This window comes from Struthio camelus, chromosome 2, assembly GCF_040807025.1.
Source record: "Struthio camelus isolate bStrCam1 chromosome 2, bStrCam1.hap1, whole genome shotgun sequence".
Classification (NCBI taxonomy): domain Eukaryota; kingdom Metazoa; phylum Chordata; class Aves; order Struthioniformes; family Struthionidae; genus Struthio; species Struthio camelus.
The window spans coordinates 163,879,933-163,899,286 of record NC_090943.1 but is presented as its reverse complement, the minus strand read 5'-3'; the positions used below and the strand labels follow the sequence as shown (position 1 = coordinate 163,899,286).

Genomic DNA, 19,354 nt, shown 5'->3' with positions numbered 1-19,354 from the left:
CTTCATCCTCTCTTATTCTCTATCTATTCCCACATTATCTATAATAGAGTCATTTATAGAAGGGTTCTTGATCTCAGGTTTTGTTCATAGAATAATTCTGAGGCTCACTTAAGAGTCTAGGTGCATTACTGTGATTTCAAGCTTGTTTATTGTGTGCACGTTCTCCTGTGATTTAAACGACACCTGAAATTTAACAAGTGCTTTGCAAATAATGTCCTGGGAGACAGGCAAGGGAGTTAACTTCTCACTGAAGACTAGATTGATAGTCTAAGTAGCATAGATTGGTTTCAGGAACCTGTACCACTCTTTTGCTTTATGACTAGTTTGAAATGCAGTGTCAGAACTTTTATTCTGTTCTCAGTTATTGTCACAAAACAGAAAAGGTATGAACCATTAGCAGTGGGTTAGCAATTTCAGTAAAAGGGAATCTATTGAATTTATTCTGTAATTCTTCTCTCCTTGCTTTCTTATAATGCTTCCTCTCTTCTATAAAAGGAAAGAGCAATTGGATGGTACTGCCAGGTATGTAGCTGTCATTATAGCCTTGTTTTAATACAGTTATTGAAGAATGCAGGTTAAATGGTTCTTTATGAATTCATGAGCTGTTAACCAAAACATGCTACTAACATCAAAGATAGTCATTAAGAGTGATTAACCAATCCATTTCCTAATTGCTTGCTTTTTTTTCCTTATTTAACAGCAGAGCTAAAATGCTAATTGTACAAATGCAAGGGGTTGCTTGCTGATTGTCTGTAAACAGCTTTATTGTTAGTTATGATTAGCAATGCTCCACACAGCTTTCTCCTAGCCTATGCGATAGATCCAGGGCTTAGCACCTAGGTTATTCTGGGCTGAATTTAATATTCTGCCTCATTTTGCTGTTCAACAGTCCTGCCCCGAGCAATGTTGTGGTCAGGGGACAGGCCTGGGTTCCAATCCTTAGCCTAAAGACAAGTTTTCTGGTTTTGTTCGTTTGTTTTCAACTGTTTTATGCAACACATGACACCTTCAGCAGAGATAATTGAAAAAGAAAAAAGCAGACTCACCCTTGATGGTTAAGATGTTCTCCTATAAATGATGTGTGTTCAAATCTCCTTTAATAGAAAAGAGAAACCTTGCCTTAGTTTCCTCACAATATAGGTGAGTGCTGTAGTGCAGTTATTGGGAAAAAGGCAATTACCCCTCCTGCCATCAACATCATGAGCTAACATGCCTCTCTTCAAAGACTGCCTGGATAGGAGCTACCTAGTTTGCGGATTCTCCTGAACCTTAAGCATATCCATGGCACTGTCGAGGCTTAAGCAGTCGTGAGCTGCATTCATGTAGATGTCTGGAGATTTTAGGCACCTCCAGGGTTGGTGGCAGTTGAATTTTGGCCTTTGACACGTAAGAGAGAACTTAGGTGCTTAAATACTTTTGAGATGTAACTCCACACCTTGAGCCAGCTGGGTTCTGAGGCAGATACAGCAGGGTATTAAAATCAGGCAACTGAATAGTTACTGCCGTTTGCCATGTCACAGCTCTCCTAGAGGACTTCCTGCACCTGGAATGACTGAGCGGTTCATGAACCAGCTTCTGAATTTCTGTAACTTTCAACCTAGTAGGAGAAGTCATTTTACACTGATGCATAGGTTAAAAACTGAAAAAATATGACTCAGAGCCCAGAATCTTTGAAAACATAATCCCAAAACCTCTTATTCAAGCAGCCTGTATTGTGCTTTTATTTTGTCACATAAATAATAACCCGCAGCAAAATCATCAGTAATCCTGCACTGGAGCCTTCCTGTTGGCAGAAATGTGTTTATGGATATAAACATTCAGTAAAAGGATTGAAAACCCTCCAGGTAGACAGACAAATGGTGGTACTTTTGGGAACATCCACTGACTTCAGTAGACACGGGATTGAGCCCTAAAATCTGGTTATTTTGACAGTCCTGCCTCCCATCTTTAATAAAACTCTTATTTATAGATCAGATAATTACGAAAGAAAAAAAAAAAAGATTTAATCCTCTTCCTACAGTGACTTAATATAGAAAGCATTACTCGCACTCCACTGCAGTTTTCCTTTAGGGCTGTATTGAAATAAATGAGCAATAAGGGAATGCTGTCCTAGTGGAGAGAACAGTGCATAAGTGCACTCAGTCTCCAGACTTTCACATCAATGAAGTACCTAATGGGAAAGTTATACTAATACAGTGTGTTGTTTGAACAGCGATTGATAAAGGAGAGTGAATAATTATTCCAAAGCTTTCACAGAGGAGCTGGAAAATATGACCAGTTAACAAACTGAAAATAAGGTCTAACTGTATGAAAACTTGAGGTGGATAGTGCTTTAAGTGGCAGATATCAGAGTTTCAGTAGTGTAGTGAGAAAGCTGGATAGGCTCTCTGTGGTTTTGGAATTAAACTCTCTGTTAGATCATTTGGACCTTGGAATCAAGACCTAGTAATGGGACAAAATCACAGCTAGATTCAGCTCTTTGTTCTTAGACCATTTAGGGAAGACACAAGGAAGACAACAGATTGGAAAAGTCCATTTAAGTTGTTGTTATCTCAGAGCAAGGCTATATGGAAGAAAATGGTGGTAGAAAGCTGATTTAAGGTTTACAGCAGCCTGAAATTTTACTGAAGCTCCCTTTCCTTTAAACTAAAACTGTGAAGACGTGAGATGTGATGAAGAGCACATCAGATTAGTTTTGTGTCAGGCAGTAGGCTGAGTCATGTGAAAACTGAAGGAGTGTGGTGCACATGATACTGCCTCCGTTATGTGCCACGTACAGGTCCCCAAACCAGGAGGAACTGGGGTTGTGCTTTCCATGGCTCACTAGACTAGTGGGGCTCTTACTGACTTCAGGGCATAGGTGCTACTAGCTTTTTCTTACGTAATTGATGCTATACACTACCAGCACATGAAATCTCAGATAGCAATAGCACCTGCAGGGAGAAAGGAGGATTTCCTGTTCGCACTTGATTTGAAGGTCCTTGTGCTGTTGCTCGTCTGCAGGCGTTGTAAAGCCTTTCCATGTGGTTAGCTCCCAAGAAAGGATTTATGAAAAAGGTACATTAACGTTCATTGGAGCGATTTTGACATTTGGCAAATATTTGGTGCCTGACTTGCATTTCCTAACTCCTTGAGGATGGGTCTTGGCTTGAAGGACATGCAGTTTATTCTGAAACAACTTTTTTAACTTTTTATATCTCTATCTGAGGAAGGAACTGTGGGCCTAATTTTCCAGCACTGCTTTTAGCATTAGTTCCATTGATTTTGACTAGCGCGTGAATTTTCAGCCATCTGTATGTACAGGCATTTTAATTAAGGGTTTTGAACTTTCTATTAGGGCCTTGCACCTGATCAGACTTTTAAATTCTGCACAAAGCACTGTCCAGCTGTAGAACTAGACATTAGGATAGCATGTTGAGTCCTAGATCTATTGTTATGCGAGTGCAGAAAAGTCATGTATTCCTGTGTCCTTATCTTCACAAGATAAATATTATCTCTCTGCCTTTAGAAAGATGTTTTGGGATCTTTAAAAGGCAGAACCTGTACTAGTCCTTCCTATTATGTGATTATGAAAGAATGCATATAATGTGGTGCATTTATGTATAATAACAACAATAACAGCATAATGAAAATAAAATCATATTTTGCAGAACTGGAAAATGTCATTGTCAGCATTTCTTCTTAATTCATCTGACCAAAGCAGGAAGGGGGAAAAAGCCACTGTGATCTGCACACTACATGAACTATGATGAAAGGCTGTTCCCACTCTTTTTCATAGAGCTTTTATTGGATAATCATTAATGCCTCATCTTAATAACTTTTCTTCACTTTACAGTAATGTCATGTTTAGTAGGGAGTCATTCTTTGGATCAAGCCTCACAAGAAAACTTAGGTATAAACATTCAAGTAACAGTTGAGCCTTTCTCTTTTCATATTTCTTGCATGCCATTCTCTGCCTGCACTTTCTTTTTTTACTACAGTGGTTCATCTAACCCCAGAAAAAGTAAGAGGAGATAAGACTGAGAAATTACTTAAGCACAGCAAGGAAGTTGCATGATCTTACAGATATTTCATTGATCTGCTGTTCAGAAAACATTGAGTCTAGTCCTGGTTCTGCCGATGATCTACATAGAAACTAGTGCTCTTCTCTGTTTTGGTAGAATGGGAATGATGCTGACCTACTTTACAACCCATTTAAAAATCCATGGGTGAAAGATATTCTATAAGATCTAAATATCACTTCTTATGCAGTCCCAACCCTGTCAACACAAATACAGGCAGTTAATTCTGAGTTTTAGTTCAGTGGAGCAATTCCCCTGCATGTTCATTTAAAGATTGTGGTTCAGAAGGGCGAAACAAGCAGATATTTTGATCATCTTAATGTTAGAAATGTGTTTAAATATCTTACCAAACTGTGACCTGAGACGTGGGGCAAGAACTTTATCTTCCTGAAGAAGAACATAAAAATAATTAGCAGCATTTCGGAAATCTGAAAGATACACAATTGGAAATACTGATACTTTGACTAAACTGTCAAGCATTTTATTTTATCCCATGCAAACATCTTCATATCATTCAATTTTAGCTCATTGTTCTCATTCCCACCTCATACCCAAACATGAAATCATCTACAGACAACTCAGCTTTTCTAACCAAAGCTCTTCCACTTTTGGAGGGCAGCTAGAGAAGTTCCCTTTTTTTTTGGATTATTGGCCCATGCAAAATAGTTGCAAGACATTGAATTTGCAATTGGTTTGCTTCCTAGTGGTTGATACATAGAGATACATTCACTGAAAAGTAAAAAGTGGGTCAAAACCCACATGCTTTCTTTTTACATTACTAGCTGCACCCTTTGCTGAAAAACATCCATGCTTTTCTCACAAAGAAATAAAATTGGGTTATTGTCCCTGGATATGATACTGCTTATTCTTGCCCATTTCCAGTCGCTTTAGATTGCGTGTACACAAAAAAAGGGGCTGGGCAAAGGCACTTAGTGTGGATAAGGGGGGGTTCTCTTTCTGAAGGGCACCAAAGTTTGCTAAGTTGGGACTTATGCTTATGTGTCTGGGTAAATAATGTGGATGGTAGGTGAGTTTGGATGGTAGGTGAGTTTGGACATAGAATCATGCCCACATTTATATACCAATGAGAACACACACCATGAGAGAATAAAGGCATTTATTGGCTAAAAGAGGACTTTTCCAGCTCAGGTATTAGAAATTTACAAGTTTAGACCTCAAGATTCAGGGTGCAAAGTGGCTTTTAAATGAAGGCATTATTTATCAAGAAGTTGCAATCGATTGTTTTGAGGCTAAACATTTTCTGAGTTCCTCACTGTAGAATTAATATTATCTAATTTGTTTAAAAGGGAAGGCTAAAGGTTGGAAGTACTCTAGGAGTGCCAAATGTTCTCTGATTAGTATCAAGAAAACACATGGGCTCTTTGAGATCAATTGGATGTATTGACTGAGGATTAAATTTTCAGCAGGACTCATTGCTGCCCTCATAACATCAGCTTTGTGTTATTTTCTGTGGCGAACAGTTCAAATTAGAACACTTCAAAAAGTTTGATTCCTCAAAGCTAAGTTAACCTAAATAAATGTAGCTGCTAATGTAGTAATCTATTGGAGTAAACATGACTACTTTTTGCTTCCAATTATTTGATACCAAAAAGAAATACATCTAATGATTAGATAAATTATAAAAATATGGAAGGATTTCCTGATTATTATTACTATTTGTGAGGTTGAAAGTGCTAAATACATGGCAGGGGGCTGTGTTTGATTCACTGTTAGTATTAATTCTTTATTTTTCTTCTCATACATGTACTAATTGTTTATGAAACTCCAACGCTAGGCAAAGCACAGAGAGGAGAGTATCTGGTTTGCATGATGGGATGTAACTGCATTATATCCTTGCATGACTGTTTCTGGATCAGTTTTTCTAGTTCAGTGGTTCCCACTCTTTATATTGAGCAAGAGTAAAATGTCTGCTGCAGAAGCCAGCGATCTCCTCATCTCATTCTATATCCAGCAACCAAATTCTTCTCTCAGATGTTCCAAAATAATTCCCACTGCTGTTGGGGAGCAAGACTCTGAGAGCTGAATCATTCTTCAGCTGTGAAATCAGCGTCAAGCCTTCATTCCAAACTGTCTACACTGCATTCACCTTCCTCCTTTTATGATGGTCTGTATCTCCCACTGAGTTATGGAGTTCTCCTCCAGGGACTCCAGCTCAAAGACAAAAGTTTGGGAGAAAAAAGTTATTCCACCACAAGGGGAAGGTGAAGAGAAAGGTGCAGAGAAATGACTCTGCACTCTTATCAGTATTTTTAGGATGCGTTAATTCCCCTCAATTTCTAGAATTGCATTGGAAATCAGGAGGCATGTTTTTCTGAATGTGAAGAAGCTGAGTGAAGAGGTACCGCCATCCTAAGGAGAGCAAGAGCAGCTAATATCAGTAGGAGCAGTCTGAAAGACAAGCAGCAGTACATGAACCCATGGGTGGGAACCACTGTCCTAGCCACTCTCATGAAAGATGATGTGATCTGCGCATGCTTCATACTCTGAGACTGAGCCATGCGCATGCTATTTTAATCAAGGAGATTGTGTCGTGAGAACAAACATTTCCTAAGTCTCAAAAAAAAAAAAGAAAAGAAAATAAAAACCCCAGCAGACCCGGATTTAATGCCTTTGAAATGAAACTAAAGTCCATTGTTTCTCTGATGAAAGCTAGCCATTTATCTGGAAAAAAGCCTGGGGTTTTTTGTTTTGTATGCAGTATATTGTTGTATTCTTCATGTGAAGCTGATGAATGGTTTCCTAACTGTTCTACTGCTCTGGCTGCCTGGATTCAAACAAAATTGTCTTTATTTGTTGTATAAACATTCTGTTATGAGTCTAATTGTTTCTTTAAGGGTTAATTATCAGTATTCAATTAATGAGATATTGTTCAGTTCAGGTAGCTTTAGCTTAGCCAGAGGCTTTTTTTTTTTAATGATTTTTAAATCTAGATTTCTCTCCAATCAATAACGAAAGACAAATTCACGCAGCTGGCAGGTCATCCCAAACAGAAACAGTTTTGAAATGCACTCTGTAGGTTGCTAACTCCCTATCAACAATAAAAAGGAATCTAAAGAACAATCTCAGACAAGACATTTAGGTTTTTAGAGAGCTTAAGATAGATAAGATGAATTTCTGCCTCTAAACCTAATATGCTGGAGCAATGAAAAGTCTTAAGAGAGTAATATTTTTTCCTAAACTGACACTTACCAAAGGAGAATGTTACCCTAGAAAGATCATTTGGATTTACTTTTGGATAATATTAATTACTTTCAATAAAAATAATAATAAAAAAGTGGATAAGATTATATACGCAACAGAAAATGTCATAGCAGATAAGTGGCCTTTTGTGCTGAATACTGAGGAATATTTTGATTTATTTGCCTCTACAAGGAGCATGTGAAACCTTGGGCATATGAAATCTTGATGACTCTTTTTCTGAAATAGCTTCACAGCAGAGATTTCTGGCCCTGTATTGAAATAAATCGTGAGATGAATGTTTTAGATTCCTTATTTTGTCCACAGATCCTTTTTCCTATTGGTCTGACCCTTACAGATCTTTGCAATGCCTTCTTGTCCTTTGGTAAGGAAGACACTGCCTAGAAGAATTTCAAGAGGCAAACTTTGAGAGATCTGGACTCTAGTTACAGCTTATGGGTCCTTGCAGGATCTTCATAAGTTAGTTATCTTCTGTCAGCTAATTAGCACACCCTAGAATGATTATGTCTCCACTAATAGAAAATACCACAGCATGTTGTGCATTTTAAGGCACATGCTTTGAAGGACTCAGAAAATTTCTAGAGGAAGAGTCAGAGGCCGTATGTAATGACAGCTATCTTCTTCCATTATATTACTAAATCATTTCTAATAAGCCATGGGAAACCTCTGTTTCACTATTTTTCTGCTTCTTCAGCTTTAAGATTCTCTGCTGTAAACATACTCTTCCCATTAGAACTTTTCCGCAACTAAACCAAATCTTGTGAGATTTAATGGATTACCTCAAGCCAATGGGTTGTGTGTGAGCACTTCCCACCTATGACGAAATCACCATCTGAGTTTCACTGTTAGAGTTCATCCTTTCAGAAGCTTCCTTCTCATCCTTCAAAGTCTTTCTGGAAGCCCTTGGACCAAAATGTTCAATCCTGAAATCCTAAAATATAGGAAAATAATTCCATGCTTAGAAGGTGTTGGCTACATTTCTGAAGCAAAATAGTCTGCCCTTACATCTGAGATTCACCTATCGTTACTGGTCTGTTAATTGCCCCACTAGGAAAAGCTGATCTCTGCAATGAGCCTGTTGCATTTATAAAATTTTCAGTCCTAGGGGAAAATGTCTTTTACTTTATTACCACTGAACAGACCTCCTCATACTAAATTACTTTAGTTTCTTCCTTCTTGTAACTTATTTTACAGTCTTCTTCAGTCTACAGAGGCTGCCACCTTGGCAAGCATGCTTCATTGCTCTATGTCTTTTTTTTTCACGCTGAAAACCGCACAAGCTTACTCTCTCTGCATCTGGAGGCCCAGAAGTTTACATTGCTTGGCTGACTCTTTGTTGTCGCTCAACTAGATTTTTTGTGCCTTTCTTTACATTAAAATCCTATCGTGATGTCACATTCTTCTTGTTAATCCTTATCAAAATTAATTCCTCCTTCAAAGTTTGCTTTAACTACTGCTGGGACAGTAGAATTTAGTTTACCTCCTTTACCCCCAAAACGTTATACGTAAGTCAATCAGTTAACTTTAGCTGCCTTCACCGTTATTTTTCATGCCCTTTCAAAACTTGCTCAGGTTAGTTGTTTTCTTCTCCTTTATATATATCTTTCTCCATATATAATATCTAAGTGTTGGAAGAATCCTAATTTCACAGAAATGCCATGGAGTTAAAACAAATTCTTTACCTTGCAGAGCAGCTCTTCTCTCAAACATGATCTCTGAAAGTTTAGGGAAGGGATAGTTACGCAGGAAGGAGTTCACAGACTCATCCCTATCTTGTAAGAAAGCAAATCATTTGTTGGGACCCTGCATTCATCACCAGTTCAGCCTTTATAGGACCTTGGCAGATCAATCAGATCAAGACCCCAACCCACAAGCAGACATTAAGGAAACCTATTTTTAAGCAAGTATTTAAGGACTGATCAGGAGACTGTCCTCCCCATTCTGTGGTGACTAATTTACCATAGACATCAACAAGAACTATCTCATATTTTGCTACCAAGAAGGAAGCAATCCCTGATTTTTGCTGCGCACACTTGTTGGCCCTCTGTATATCTTCCCCCCATGACATTAATTCTTCAGGATACTACATTAGAGTAAAGTCTGGGTAATTTTAATACCACTCACTTAGGTTGTTTTAATTCTTCACTCGAATCCATGTTTGTTTGATTCTCACATCACCGACTTCAGTCCTGGCATTGCTGATATATCGGCATTTTAAAACTTCCATAGTTGTACATCTCCACGTTCGTATAAGCCCATCTTAGCTGCCACTTTCACACATGCATACACATATGCATTTCGTAGGCACAATGGCAGGCCGAGTGTCTGAGGGCCGCAAAAACTTTGTCCACATTTGATTATTCTCATGTTGCCAACACAGTTCAGAAGGCCTAAAAAAATCCCACATAAAGATTTAGTACACTATCTTTTATGACTGGGAAGTCCGTATTACATTATTTTCTGGGCCAAAGGTATATCAGTCAGAAACTGCTAGTACAGATAGTTGAAGATTCCAGTAATGTGTATAAAAAAGACCTGAAACAGCTGTGATCTGCAAAACTTCAACAAAGTGGGAACTTTACATGCTGTAGTTTGCAGTATTCCTGTTATGGCCGGCCCTCTTCTGAAAGCTGCAAAGTCATCATATGTGTCTTAAAATTCATCTCACCTTTATCATTATAACACAAATATCTTAAAAACTTCTCAGTGGTGGGATAGTGTAGCAGTCAGAACTCTGAGATAGGAATACCTGCTTCTGTCGAGGAAGTTCCCCAATAACAAGAGAGCTTCCAAAGACAGATGTCATTAGAACACAAAAATAATCCACCTGATCAGGATAACTCCTTCAATAAGTTCGGTGAGTTAGACACTTCACTAGCAAGGCCTCCATCTTTACTTTTCCCCAACAGCAAGTTCAGTGGCTTCAGCTGAACAAACTGCCCAGCTAACTCTGCAGAAGCAGTTGAAGTCTCCTCCTTCTGGTCACTGCTAAAGTTTGCTCCTACAGTGGGTGTCCTCTACTCTCAGAAATCTGCCAGCTGCATTGACTTCTTCTCTCCCTCCACAACCTCCCTGCCCTACTCTCCACCTCAGAAGCTTCTCTAGACTGTGCACAATTCACCCTCACCCAGAGCTGTCCCACGCTGTAATTTCTAGGATTGGGTTAAAAAGTAGACTTTCTTCATAAGCCTTGGCCCCATAGTTTTTAAAAATATGTGCAAGTAAGCAAGTATTTAAGCAGTAAAATGAACTAGCAAATCAAATACTTATACCATCTATCCGCTACAAAGTCTTCAGAGCATGTTTAAGCTAATGCACTCACTAGCAAATAGCTTTTATGCTGCTCTTTTCAGTGGTATTAGTAGTTGCCTTTAAGACTGGTATGGTCATCAGGCTGCAAGAAAGGTCGCTTATGCTGGTAAGATACAGGTAGGTAGATACAGGTAGGCAAATGCAATTCTAGCTGTACCTTGTCACTGAAGGACAAATTGTCTTTGGTCAGTAAATCTGTAAGAGGACAGTGCAAGGAGTCATCAGAGGAACAAAATACATCACTGTATCACAATTGTATGGATGACTTCAGTTTCTCGTATAGTGAGAGATGCATGAAATTGAGTGATGGAGAGAAAGGGGTAGCCTGTTCTACCGTCTACCAAATAATTGCTTGGTGATGTCTTTCAAGTGTTTTGCTTATGATTTATTTGGTCCATAGCACATCTGAGTTTCTTTTGCTCCTGGCTATGCACATGAGTTATTCATTTAATAGCCTGCCATGGACTCGATAGTTAAATAAAGCACTGAATAGAAAAGGCCAAGCATCCTTACCGTTAGACAGTATAACTGCCTAAATAGTGATATTTGTCTTCTTAATGAAAAAATCTAATGCTTCTGACATGCTACTGGAGCAGAAGCACTGATATGTTATGTAGAGGGGATAGCAAGACCCTCTGGTAACGTTTTCAACATCGATACAAATTGCTCATAAAAATCATCTTAGCTATTGCTTACAAAGACATTGATGTATGACGGTAGCCCCAGCAGTGTCCTTATGTACAAAACATTTATTTAGCCTCTTATATGCTTAAAGCATCGTGAAAGCAAGTTACAAGTTTACAAAGGAGGAAAATGATTACTTTTGCTTATTTTGTAGCCAAAAGCTGGGTCTCTTGGATCGGGTTCGTGGTACCAATACTAAAGGAAAGCTATTTACCCCTCTGAATGTAGATGCCATTGAAGAAAGTCCTTCAAAAGAGCCTAAGAATGTTGGCTTGAATAATAAGGAGCGTTTTCGCACTGCATTCCGAATGAAAGCGTACGCTTTTTGGCAAAGCTCAGAAGGTAGCCCCTCTATGTTGATTTCTTTCTATCCACTTCCTTTTCTCCCCGTTTTACTTTGTTCTTCTGCATCTTCTGTTGAAGGTTTGTGACTTTCTGGGCCAAGAATGTCTAGTTCCTGATTTTACATGGTACATTTGGGAAAGTTCCAGAAAATTAATGCTAGAGTGCAGGCAAAATAATGCTTGAAATAAGGAAATGGCCTTCCAAAAACCAGCAACTGAGATGGTACATAGCCAGTGATAGAAGCAACTTATCTGAGCTTATTTGCTTCTCCAGCCAGTTTCCCTCCCTCTCTCCCTGAGATTGCTGCCCCGCAGCAGATTTCCTCATATGTGCTCATGAGTGTCCATGCAACATGAAGGTCATTTTTCTTCTCAGGGTCCCCAGACATTCGTTTTCCTGTTCTTATCTAATGGTATCTAAGCAGCGGTTTCTTCTTTATTGTGCCAGCTGGCCACCATGCCAGAGAACAGCCTCAGGTGTGTTGGGTGTGCCACCACAGATACAGTTTGGGGGTCCCCAGAGGGGGCTTGGTTATCCTCACCTATGGAGTTACGGGAGCTCAAGTGGTATGTGGGAGGACAAGTCAGCCCGGTTTAGCCTTAGGTAAAATAATTTTGATAAAGATTTTTCTGTAAAAGCTTCCAAAAATTGGAACTTTGAAATGCATTTGAAAAGAAGAAAATCTCCCAGTGTTTCAAAAGTGCCTGGAATTTGAGAGGAGATCCCTCAGACAATAGATGTCTTACAACACCTTTCCTGGCAGAATTTTGAATGCCCCTTTCACGAACCGATTAGAGTGAGAGGAACCTGCTAGAGATGTTCCTTTTCTAAATTACATTTATTTTACATAGTGCTTTAGTAAGACAGAGCTCCCTCTGCTAATCTTGTGATCAGATGCTCACACATCTTCTGGCCTACTTTGCAGATGCAGGAACAGGGGAACCCATGGCAGAAGACAGAGGTGACAATAATGAGTTCCTCATGGAAGATATGATCCCCACATTCAAGACAGCCATCCGAGCTGTCAGGTAAATGTCTTTGGCACTCCTCCATGCTTGCTTTGACTTTGAAAGCTGATGTTTCAGGAAATCACATCAACATGATTTTACACGATATATTATCACTGTTGCTGGTTTTTTTATAAATACAGTAGGTTAGATTATTATAGAGATATTGAAAAGCGCCAGATAGACCTTGTTTAATGTCCTTTTGCAAAATATGCAGAAAGAAAAATGTCCTTCAGTAACACTGATAATGCCATTTGTGCAAGATGAACAGCATTTCATTATAAAATAATCTTACATACAGTTTATCATTAAAATATGCTGTAAATATAGTATCTTGCCTAACTTACTGACTGTAGCATTTGTGTAAGGTTGGAATTTTCACTTAGCAGTAAACTTTCAGCTGACTCAAATATTCTTTATTTACAACTGTATGCTTGTGCAATACATTTTTCAGCTTTCACATTTTAATAGCTGCTGAGATCTCCATTTTGGTAGTCTTCAGCCTGTCACATGTGTCACCTCTAGTTTTGTATCGCAAGAGATATTCCCTAGGGTTAAAAAAATCTTAGTAAAGCTTGTTAATGTACTTAGTACATCAAGCATATGAAATTTGCTTACTGACACTGTTATTTATCCACGCAGAACTCCCTACTCTCTTCCCATGAAAAATATCCCCACTAGAAAATAAATATTCTAATTTCGTTGGAATTGTTCTTAAAGCTAGCAGTTTTTAATTTTTTGCTAGGGAGTTACTGTCTTCAAGGTGAAAGATCACAAAGGTGGAATGCCCCACACTCTATAGAGTGTTATCTTCTTTATCTTGGAAAAGCTTCAGGGAAATTGGTTCTGTACCCCAGCTAGCTTAGAAATGTTCTTAAATCATTTACAGGCATATGGATGGATGCCCCGTTATCCCTGGCTACAGTTGCATACGCTCCCAGTCCCTACAAGAGTTCTCAGCCAACCTACCCTCCTCCCCAGTTAGGTGTGGGTTGCTTCTGTCTATAATAACATTTTTAGTTTCTGGTATCACAGATTAAGCCTTGTATTACCAGAGATTATAACTTTTCAGGATGTGAGTTACAGTAATGCCTTTTGAAATTTTTTTTTTTTTGTTAACGGGTGCTCTATCATAACAACAAGTTATTTTGTGATTTAAAAATGAAAAGGTGGAAGGTTCAGTCTTTTATCCTCCAGCATAAATTTACTTCGTACTGGCTGGGCAATGGCTGAGAAAGGAAAATGCTGTGTAGATAGTCTTTATTCCACAACGTGCAGTTATCTGTAAGCCCGTTTTGCCCTCAGCAGAGCTTGCAGTTTATGAACCCATAACTGGGGACTGTTCTGAATCTGGTACCTTATTATATTCTGCATAAGCATGATATTTATTTTTTTTCATTTTTTCCTTTTCATCAGTAATCCAGGACTAAGTTATCTGAGTGATATTTACAAACAAAATAAAAGTTTGAATTGTTTTCTCTTGGTTCTTATCCAGTTGGGTGCAGGAGAACCAGTTATTAAACCAGTTTTCTCAAGCATGCTAAAAGCTATGTCCCGGAGCGTTTGCTCCTGCTGCCCAATAATGCTTCCCTCCTGCTGGAAGTTTCTTTTCTTCCTGCTCTCTCCGTAAATCTCACCTCCTTCTCTTCCCAGTACCAGCTTGCTTTCCAACACAGAATCAACATCTGTCCCATTTTCCAGCCCTACCTCCTTAAGACATACCGTTATTATTTTTGCAAAACTTCTTCTCCCGCATCCTATACAAATCAAATTGATTCATGTAATTTCCCTGTAAACTCAATCATGAGCCAAGTTTTTTTTTTTTTTTCTTTTATGGTTTACCCAGACACTGAATGCCAATGTGAAATACTTCTTTCAGATGAAACCTCTTACTGAGTTTTCAGGCTCATGATCAAGGAGTCCTTTGAACTGAAATTTTTAACAGTATGTGGTTTTTTTTGTTTTTAGTACAGTTCTATTGTTATCACACATAGTTTGGCTAGAATTGGCATAGATAAAATTTTGAAATCTTGAACACCGAAAGCCTTCTGAGCAATAGAGTTAAATAGTAGAAAACCTGTTAAAAACATATGGGAATTATCTTTGCTAAATGAATGTTTCTGCATATTTTAAAAGGTAAAAGGGAAATTTATAACATGAATAAAAAACAGGTCAGAACTTTAATAATCCACAGCAATTGCACAGTTCAAACAATAAGAAAATGAAGCAAATCCTCAAATCCCAAGCTTAAGACACAAATAAAGGTATTCAAATGCTTTTCATTCTTTACATACATTTGTTGTCTATTTATTTGTTTAATCCACCAACATACAACCATGTGAGCTAATATATAAAAAGAAAAGAATGCAAAAAGGAAGCAAAACAGTTTTCAAGTGCTATCCCTTGCACTGGACCTTATTATAAGAACTCTGTCATTAGTTATTAAGACCTAATTATTACTATTAATAATGATATATTGCTTTTTTTTCCTCTCAAGAATGCTTTTCTTTGTCCCCACAACTTGAACCCTTGACTTATTAACTTCTACATTGTTAAGTAATTAATATTCAAAACTTTCCCCAGGTTCAAAATGCAAACCAAGTTGAAATAGTTTTGCGTTATATATACTAGAAATTAATTTACAGTAGGCTGAACCATGCCTTCAGCTTTAAAATCTCCAGTAATTTATGTTGTTCAAAATCGAGTCTCACATCTGAATTTGTAGCTTTGAACCATTTCCAGTTATAATGATAGTGCTGAGAAAAAAATGTAATGGGAGTATAATTTGGGGAGGAAAAATAGCCTATTAATTATGAAAAGCCATATTTGATATGTTTAAAAAAAGTGATATGATATTACAGATTCTTTGCTTGTAATTTATTTCCTTGTATTGAAATAACATATTCATTTTCCAAACATCCAGAATATTTCTCAGTTGTTCTATAAAATTGCAAACAATCGTTATGGAACTGATATAAGGAGCTAGTAATTATTCTGTTTATTACGCAGAATACTACAGTTTCGTCTCTATAAAAAAAAATTCAAGGAGACTTTGAGGCCTTATGATGTAAAGGATGTGATAGAGCAATACTCAGCAGGGCATCTTGATATGCTGTCCAGAATAAAATACCTTCAGGCAAGGTAAGAGCCCTCCGGGAAAAGGGGAAAATGTACAGCTGTTTTGGCGTCAGAAAAGTGGAGCTGTCGTCTTTACGTACAAGACCGCTGAGAAGGCAAGTCTTTGCACAGCGTAGCTAGTTCATCAGAAAGCATTTTTTTTCCCAAAGATGGAAGGTAAGGAGGCTGCGAGCTGGGGTAACCGTGGAGGAAGAGAGCACTAGCTCATGATTAGAACAAGGAAATGGGAACCAGAAATACTGGGAATTTTCCTGGCCGTTGACTCATTATTTGATTATGCTCAAGTTGCATCCTCCCTCCCCCTTTTTACAGACAATAAAGAAAAGCAAGGGTTTCATTACATGAGCTGTTCTTTGGGCTGGATTCTCTGCGAAGCTGTGCCCTGGCGAGTCTTGTGATACAAGTCCAAAAAGGGGAGCGAAAAGGATAATAGCTGCTACCACTTCAGAATAAAGGTTTTACAACCCCTTTGCCCAGGCGCCAATAGCTCTATATGAAAAAAAAAAAAAGAAAAAAGGAAATTCAGGACTTTGGGACTCTCCAGGTTTGATCTGCCCACCTAATAGTTTCCTCAAAGAAATAGTTCATCCTGGCGTGCTTTGCAGGCGTGTCTACCCTGCAGGCAAAATGAAATTTTTGCGGCTTGCATCCAGAGCTAGCCTGAGCTAGTCATCCCCACTGGGTTACCGCGCATATGTGTGAGCTTGTGAGTCTGTGTAACTACATTCGCTCAACTTCAGCACAGTACTGCCCAAATTCCCCGGCCCTCCCAGTCACTCTGACCTGCAAAATGTCGGGCAGACGTGCCCTTGATTTCTGCCAAGAACAGGCTGAGTGAGTGCAACTCTTGTTGCCTGTTTGACCAGATTTACATTGGTTTTGCAAGGCTGCTTAGCTCCTTCCTTGGACTTTATAGTCTGTTATTTCAAAGTGTTTTTCCGTATACTGGGCTATATCTGTTTCAAGTATAAAGCACGTCCTGTTCCAGCCTCACTTTTTTTTGCTCTAGAAAAGTTAGCCTCTTTATTTAATATCACTTTTATATTCATAGGCTTTATATTACAAAACATTGTTGTTATTGTATAAACTGATCTCTGCATCACATGAGTTTAGGTTTCGATGCAGTAACATTTCCTGAGCTCAGGAAGTTGAGGAGGTCTCCTAATGTTAGAAATCCGTGTCTAAGGTTGTGTCCGCATTGTGCAATACGGCTCTGTGAAGACAACCCTTCATCTATCTCAGACTGAGCTGCTGTGTGATTTTGAGTAGCACTGTACCCAGCTCCCCTGAGCTGTGGAGGCAGTGAAGGTGCCCAGCCTGATTAGGCCTATCTTGAACTTTAGTTATGGCATTGCTTTGTGTGGTGAAGATGTATCCTGGGTAAGTCAGGGCAAGACTCCCAGCACAGCCTTAGACCTGTGATACTCAGTGTACTCAGTGCAGCATCGGGATATCAAGATTCATCAGCAGTGGAGGAGCCCCAGTGCCTCGACAGCATTTTACTCACATGCAGGAAAGGTATTTTTACAGGTTTTTGAATTGAAGGCATAGTACTGATAGGGCTGAATAGGCTGAATAAATTAACCTAGTATGTAAACATATTAGGTTATGTGGATGTCTACAGGGTAGGTTTCTGCATCTGAGCAAGACAAGCTAGGTTCCTCTTATAGCTAATGGAGCTCTAGTAAGCATAATTAATGGCATTCATGGTGCGGTTCACCCCATCTTAAAGCAGATGCCTTTGTGTGGTTAGATGAAGCTCCACTAGTTTCCCCCAAACGCTCTTCACTGTGCTGACTAGCTTTCCATTGACTATAACTGGACAAAATTAGGGAGGTGAGTCCTACTCATTGTGCCTAAGGATACTGAGGTGCCAAAAGAGTTAGATGAGGCGTTGTTTGATTGCCCAGCAATGACTGGGTGCCTAGAAAGTGTCTAAGCAGCTTTGTGAGTCTTGCCTTGAGCTTTTTAAAGCTCCATTTTCAAAACTACAGAGGGCACTATGAAGCCATGCAACGTATCTGCATGGATGGTCTCCTAATACAGCTATCCATTTTGTGGACTAGAGCTGGCTGATATCTGGTCAGTCTGGTGTGTGGACTGAGTGAAAGAGGCTTGCTTGCACCTAGGCAGGTGGATATGCCAAATGAAAGAAGATAGGGATGTAGTAAAAGAGTTAGCTATACTTAATTAAATACTCCAGAGCCTACCAAACTTTATTTTCTGTTTGTATTCCAAATAAAAAAAAAATCACGTAGCTTTCCTTGTGAAACTTCATGTACAGTTATATTTTTAAAATGAAGAGAATAATTAATAGTAACAAAAATGTTGGTGATAATTAAGTAGAACAGCTGCTAGAAAGTCACTAGATTATTAGAAGAGAATCTGGCATTGCAACATTGACCTAAATCCTCATCTTCATTCTCCAGCACAAAATCTGATGGTTCCACCCGACACTGCTAGGAGTAGCTATTGTTGGAGATCTTTTGACAATCGTACCACTAATTTAGTTCCTTCATGGGAAGGTCTTGTGTTTCAAATGTCAAAGTTTGGAGACAGGGGCTGCTTGGATTACCATAAGCATCCAATGCACTGATGGTGGACCTAGACTAGAACAAACATGTCATGACCCTCAGGATATTTCCAAACCTAAAAGTGCTTTCTTTTTGAATTGTTGCTAATGTTTGCTGCAGAGATCAGTAGCCGTTTCTGTTCTATTTTAGCATTTAGAGATGATCTTATACACTTGCATCATGTTGTACACTTTTCCTTTTTTTCAGAGTAGATATGATTTTTACACCTGGACCTCCATCTACTCCCAAGCATAAGAAATCCCAGAAGGGAGGAGCTTTTTCTTACCCTTCGCAACAGTCTCCCAGGTGAAATTATTCTGCTTAGTAATTTGCACAGACCAAAACAGAAATAAAATATTCATTCATACCCCAAAACAAGTACTTCATTCATCCAGGTCGTACACTGTTATACTAATGACATCAGCTGAGACGATATGTTGCTACAAGTTACATATGTGTAAATGTCAAACCCGAATGACACTAGCTTCCCTAAGAACAATGTATGATGGAAATTTAAACGTAATTGTGTTTTAATTGTCTAGCTCAGCTTCTCTGTGGTTTGAAAAACTGATTATATATGAAATATGTACATTTGATTGCTGATATGCTGAATTTCTGAACATTCAACTACTGAAAATTAAAAGCTCAGGGTAAATCACCAACAGTAGGAATGTAAGCCACTTATCTCCTGAACTGAAAAAAAATATTTCATTATAACTCCCTCAAAATGGCCAGCATCGAGTTTTAATGATACTACTTTTAAATCAGTGATTGATGAGAATTACTGAAAATAAATTGCAATAACAGATTTCTGGGTGTGAAAGTGGCAGCATGTTATTGCTACATTCCTAGTAGCAAGACTTCGATAATAAATGACATTTTTTTTCTCTTACTTGCAACTATCAGTCTGCCGATAAATACCTCTAAAGAGCCACAGGTACAAAACAATCAACAATCTGTCTCCAAAGCTGTTACTGCTGCTCAGAACAAATCTAACCTTACAGAAAATACATTA

At 38.6% G+C, this 19,354-nt stretch overlaps 1 protein-coding gene across 2 annotated transcripts in view; it reads left to right on the top strand.

Moving 5' to 3' along the window:
* The window catches only part of KCNQ3 (potassium voltage-gated channel subfamily Q member 3), a 204,800-nt gene that overhangs the window by 175,274 nt on the left and 10,172 nt on the right, over positions 1–19,354 (top strand). Inside the window, exons 9-14 of one of the 2 annotated variants that reach the window (XM_068933339.1) lie at positions 496–522; positions 3,836–3,892; positions 11,431–11,618; positions 12,547–12,649; positions 15,638–15,769; positions 18,547–18,645. In XM_068933339.1, coding sequence (XP_068789440.1) covers positions 496–522; positions 3,836–3,892; positions 11,431–11,618; positions 12,547–12,649; positions 15,638–15,769; positions 18,547–18,645 — 606 coding nt within the window. The remainder of the gene's footprint in view (positions 1–495; positions 523–3,835; positions 3,893–11,430; positions 11,619–12,546; positions 12,650–15,637; positions 15,770–18,546; positions 18,646–19,354) is intronic. The other variant, XM_068933340.1, reaches the window with a different exon arrangement.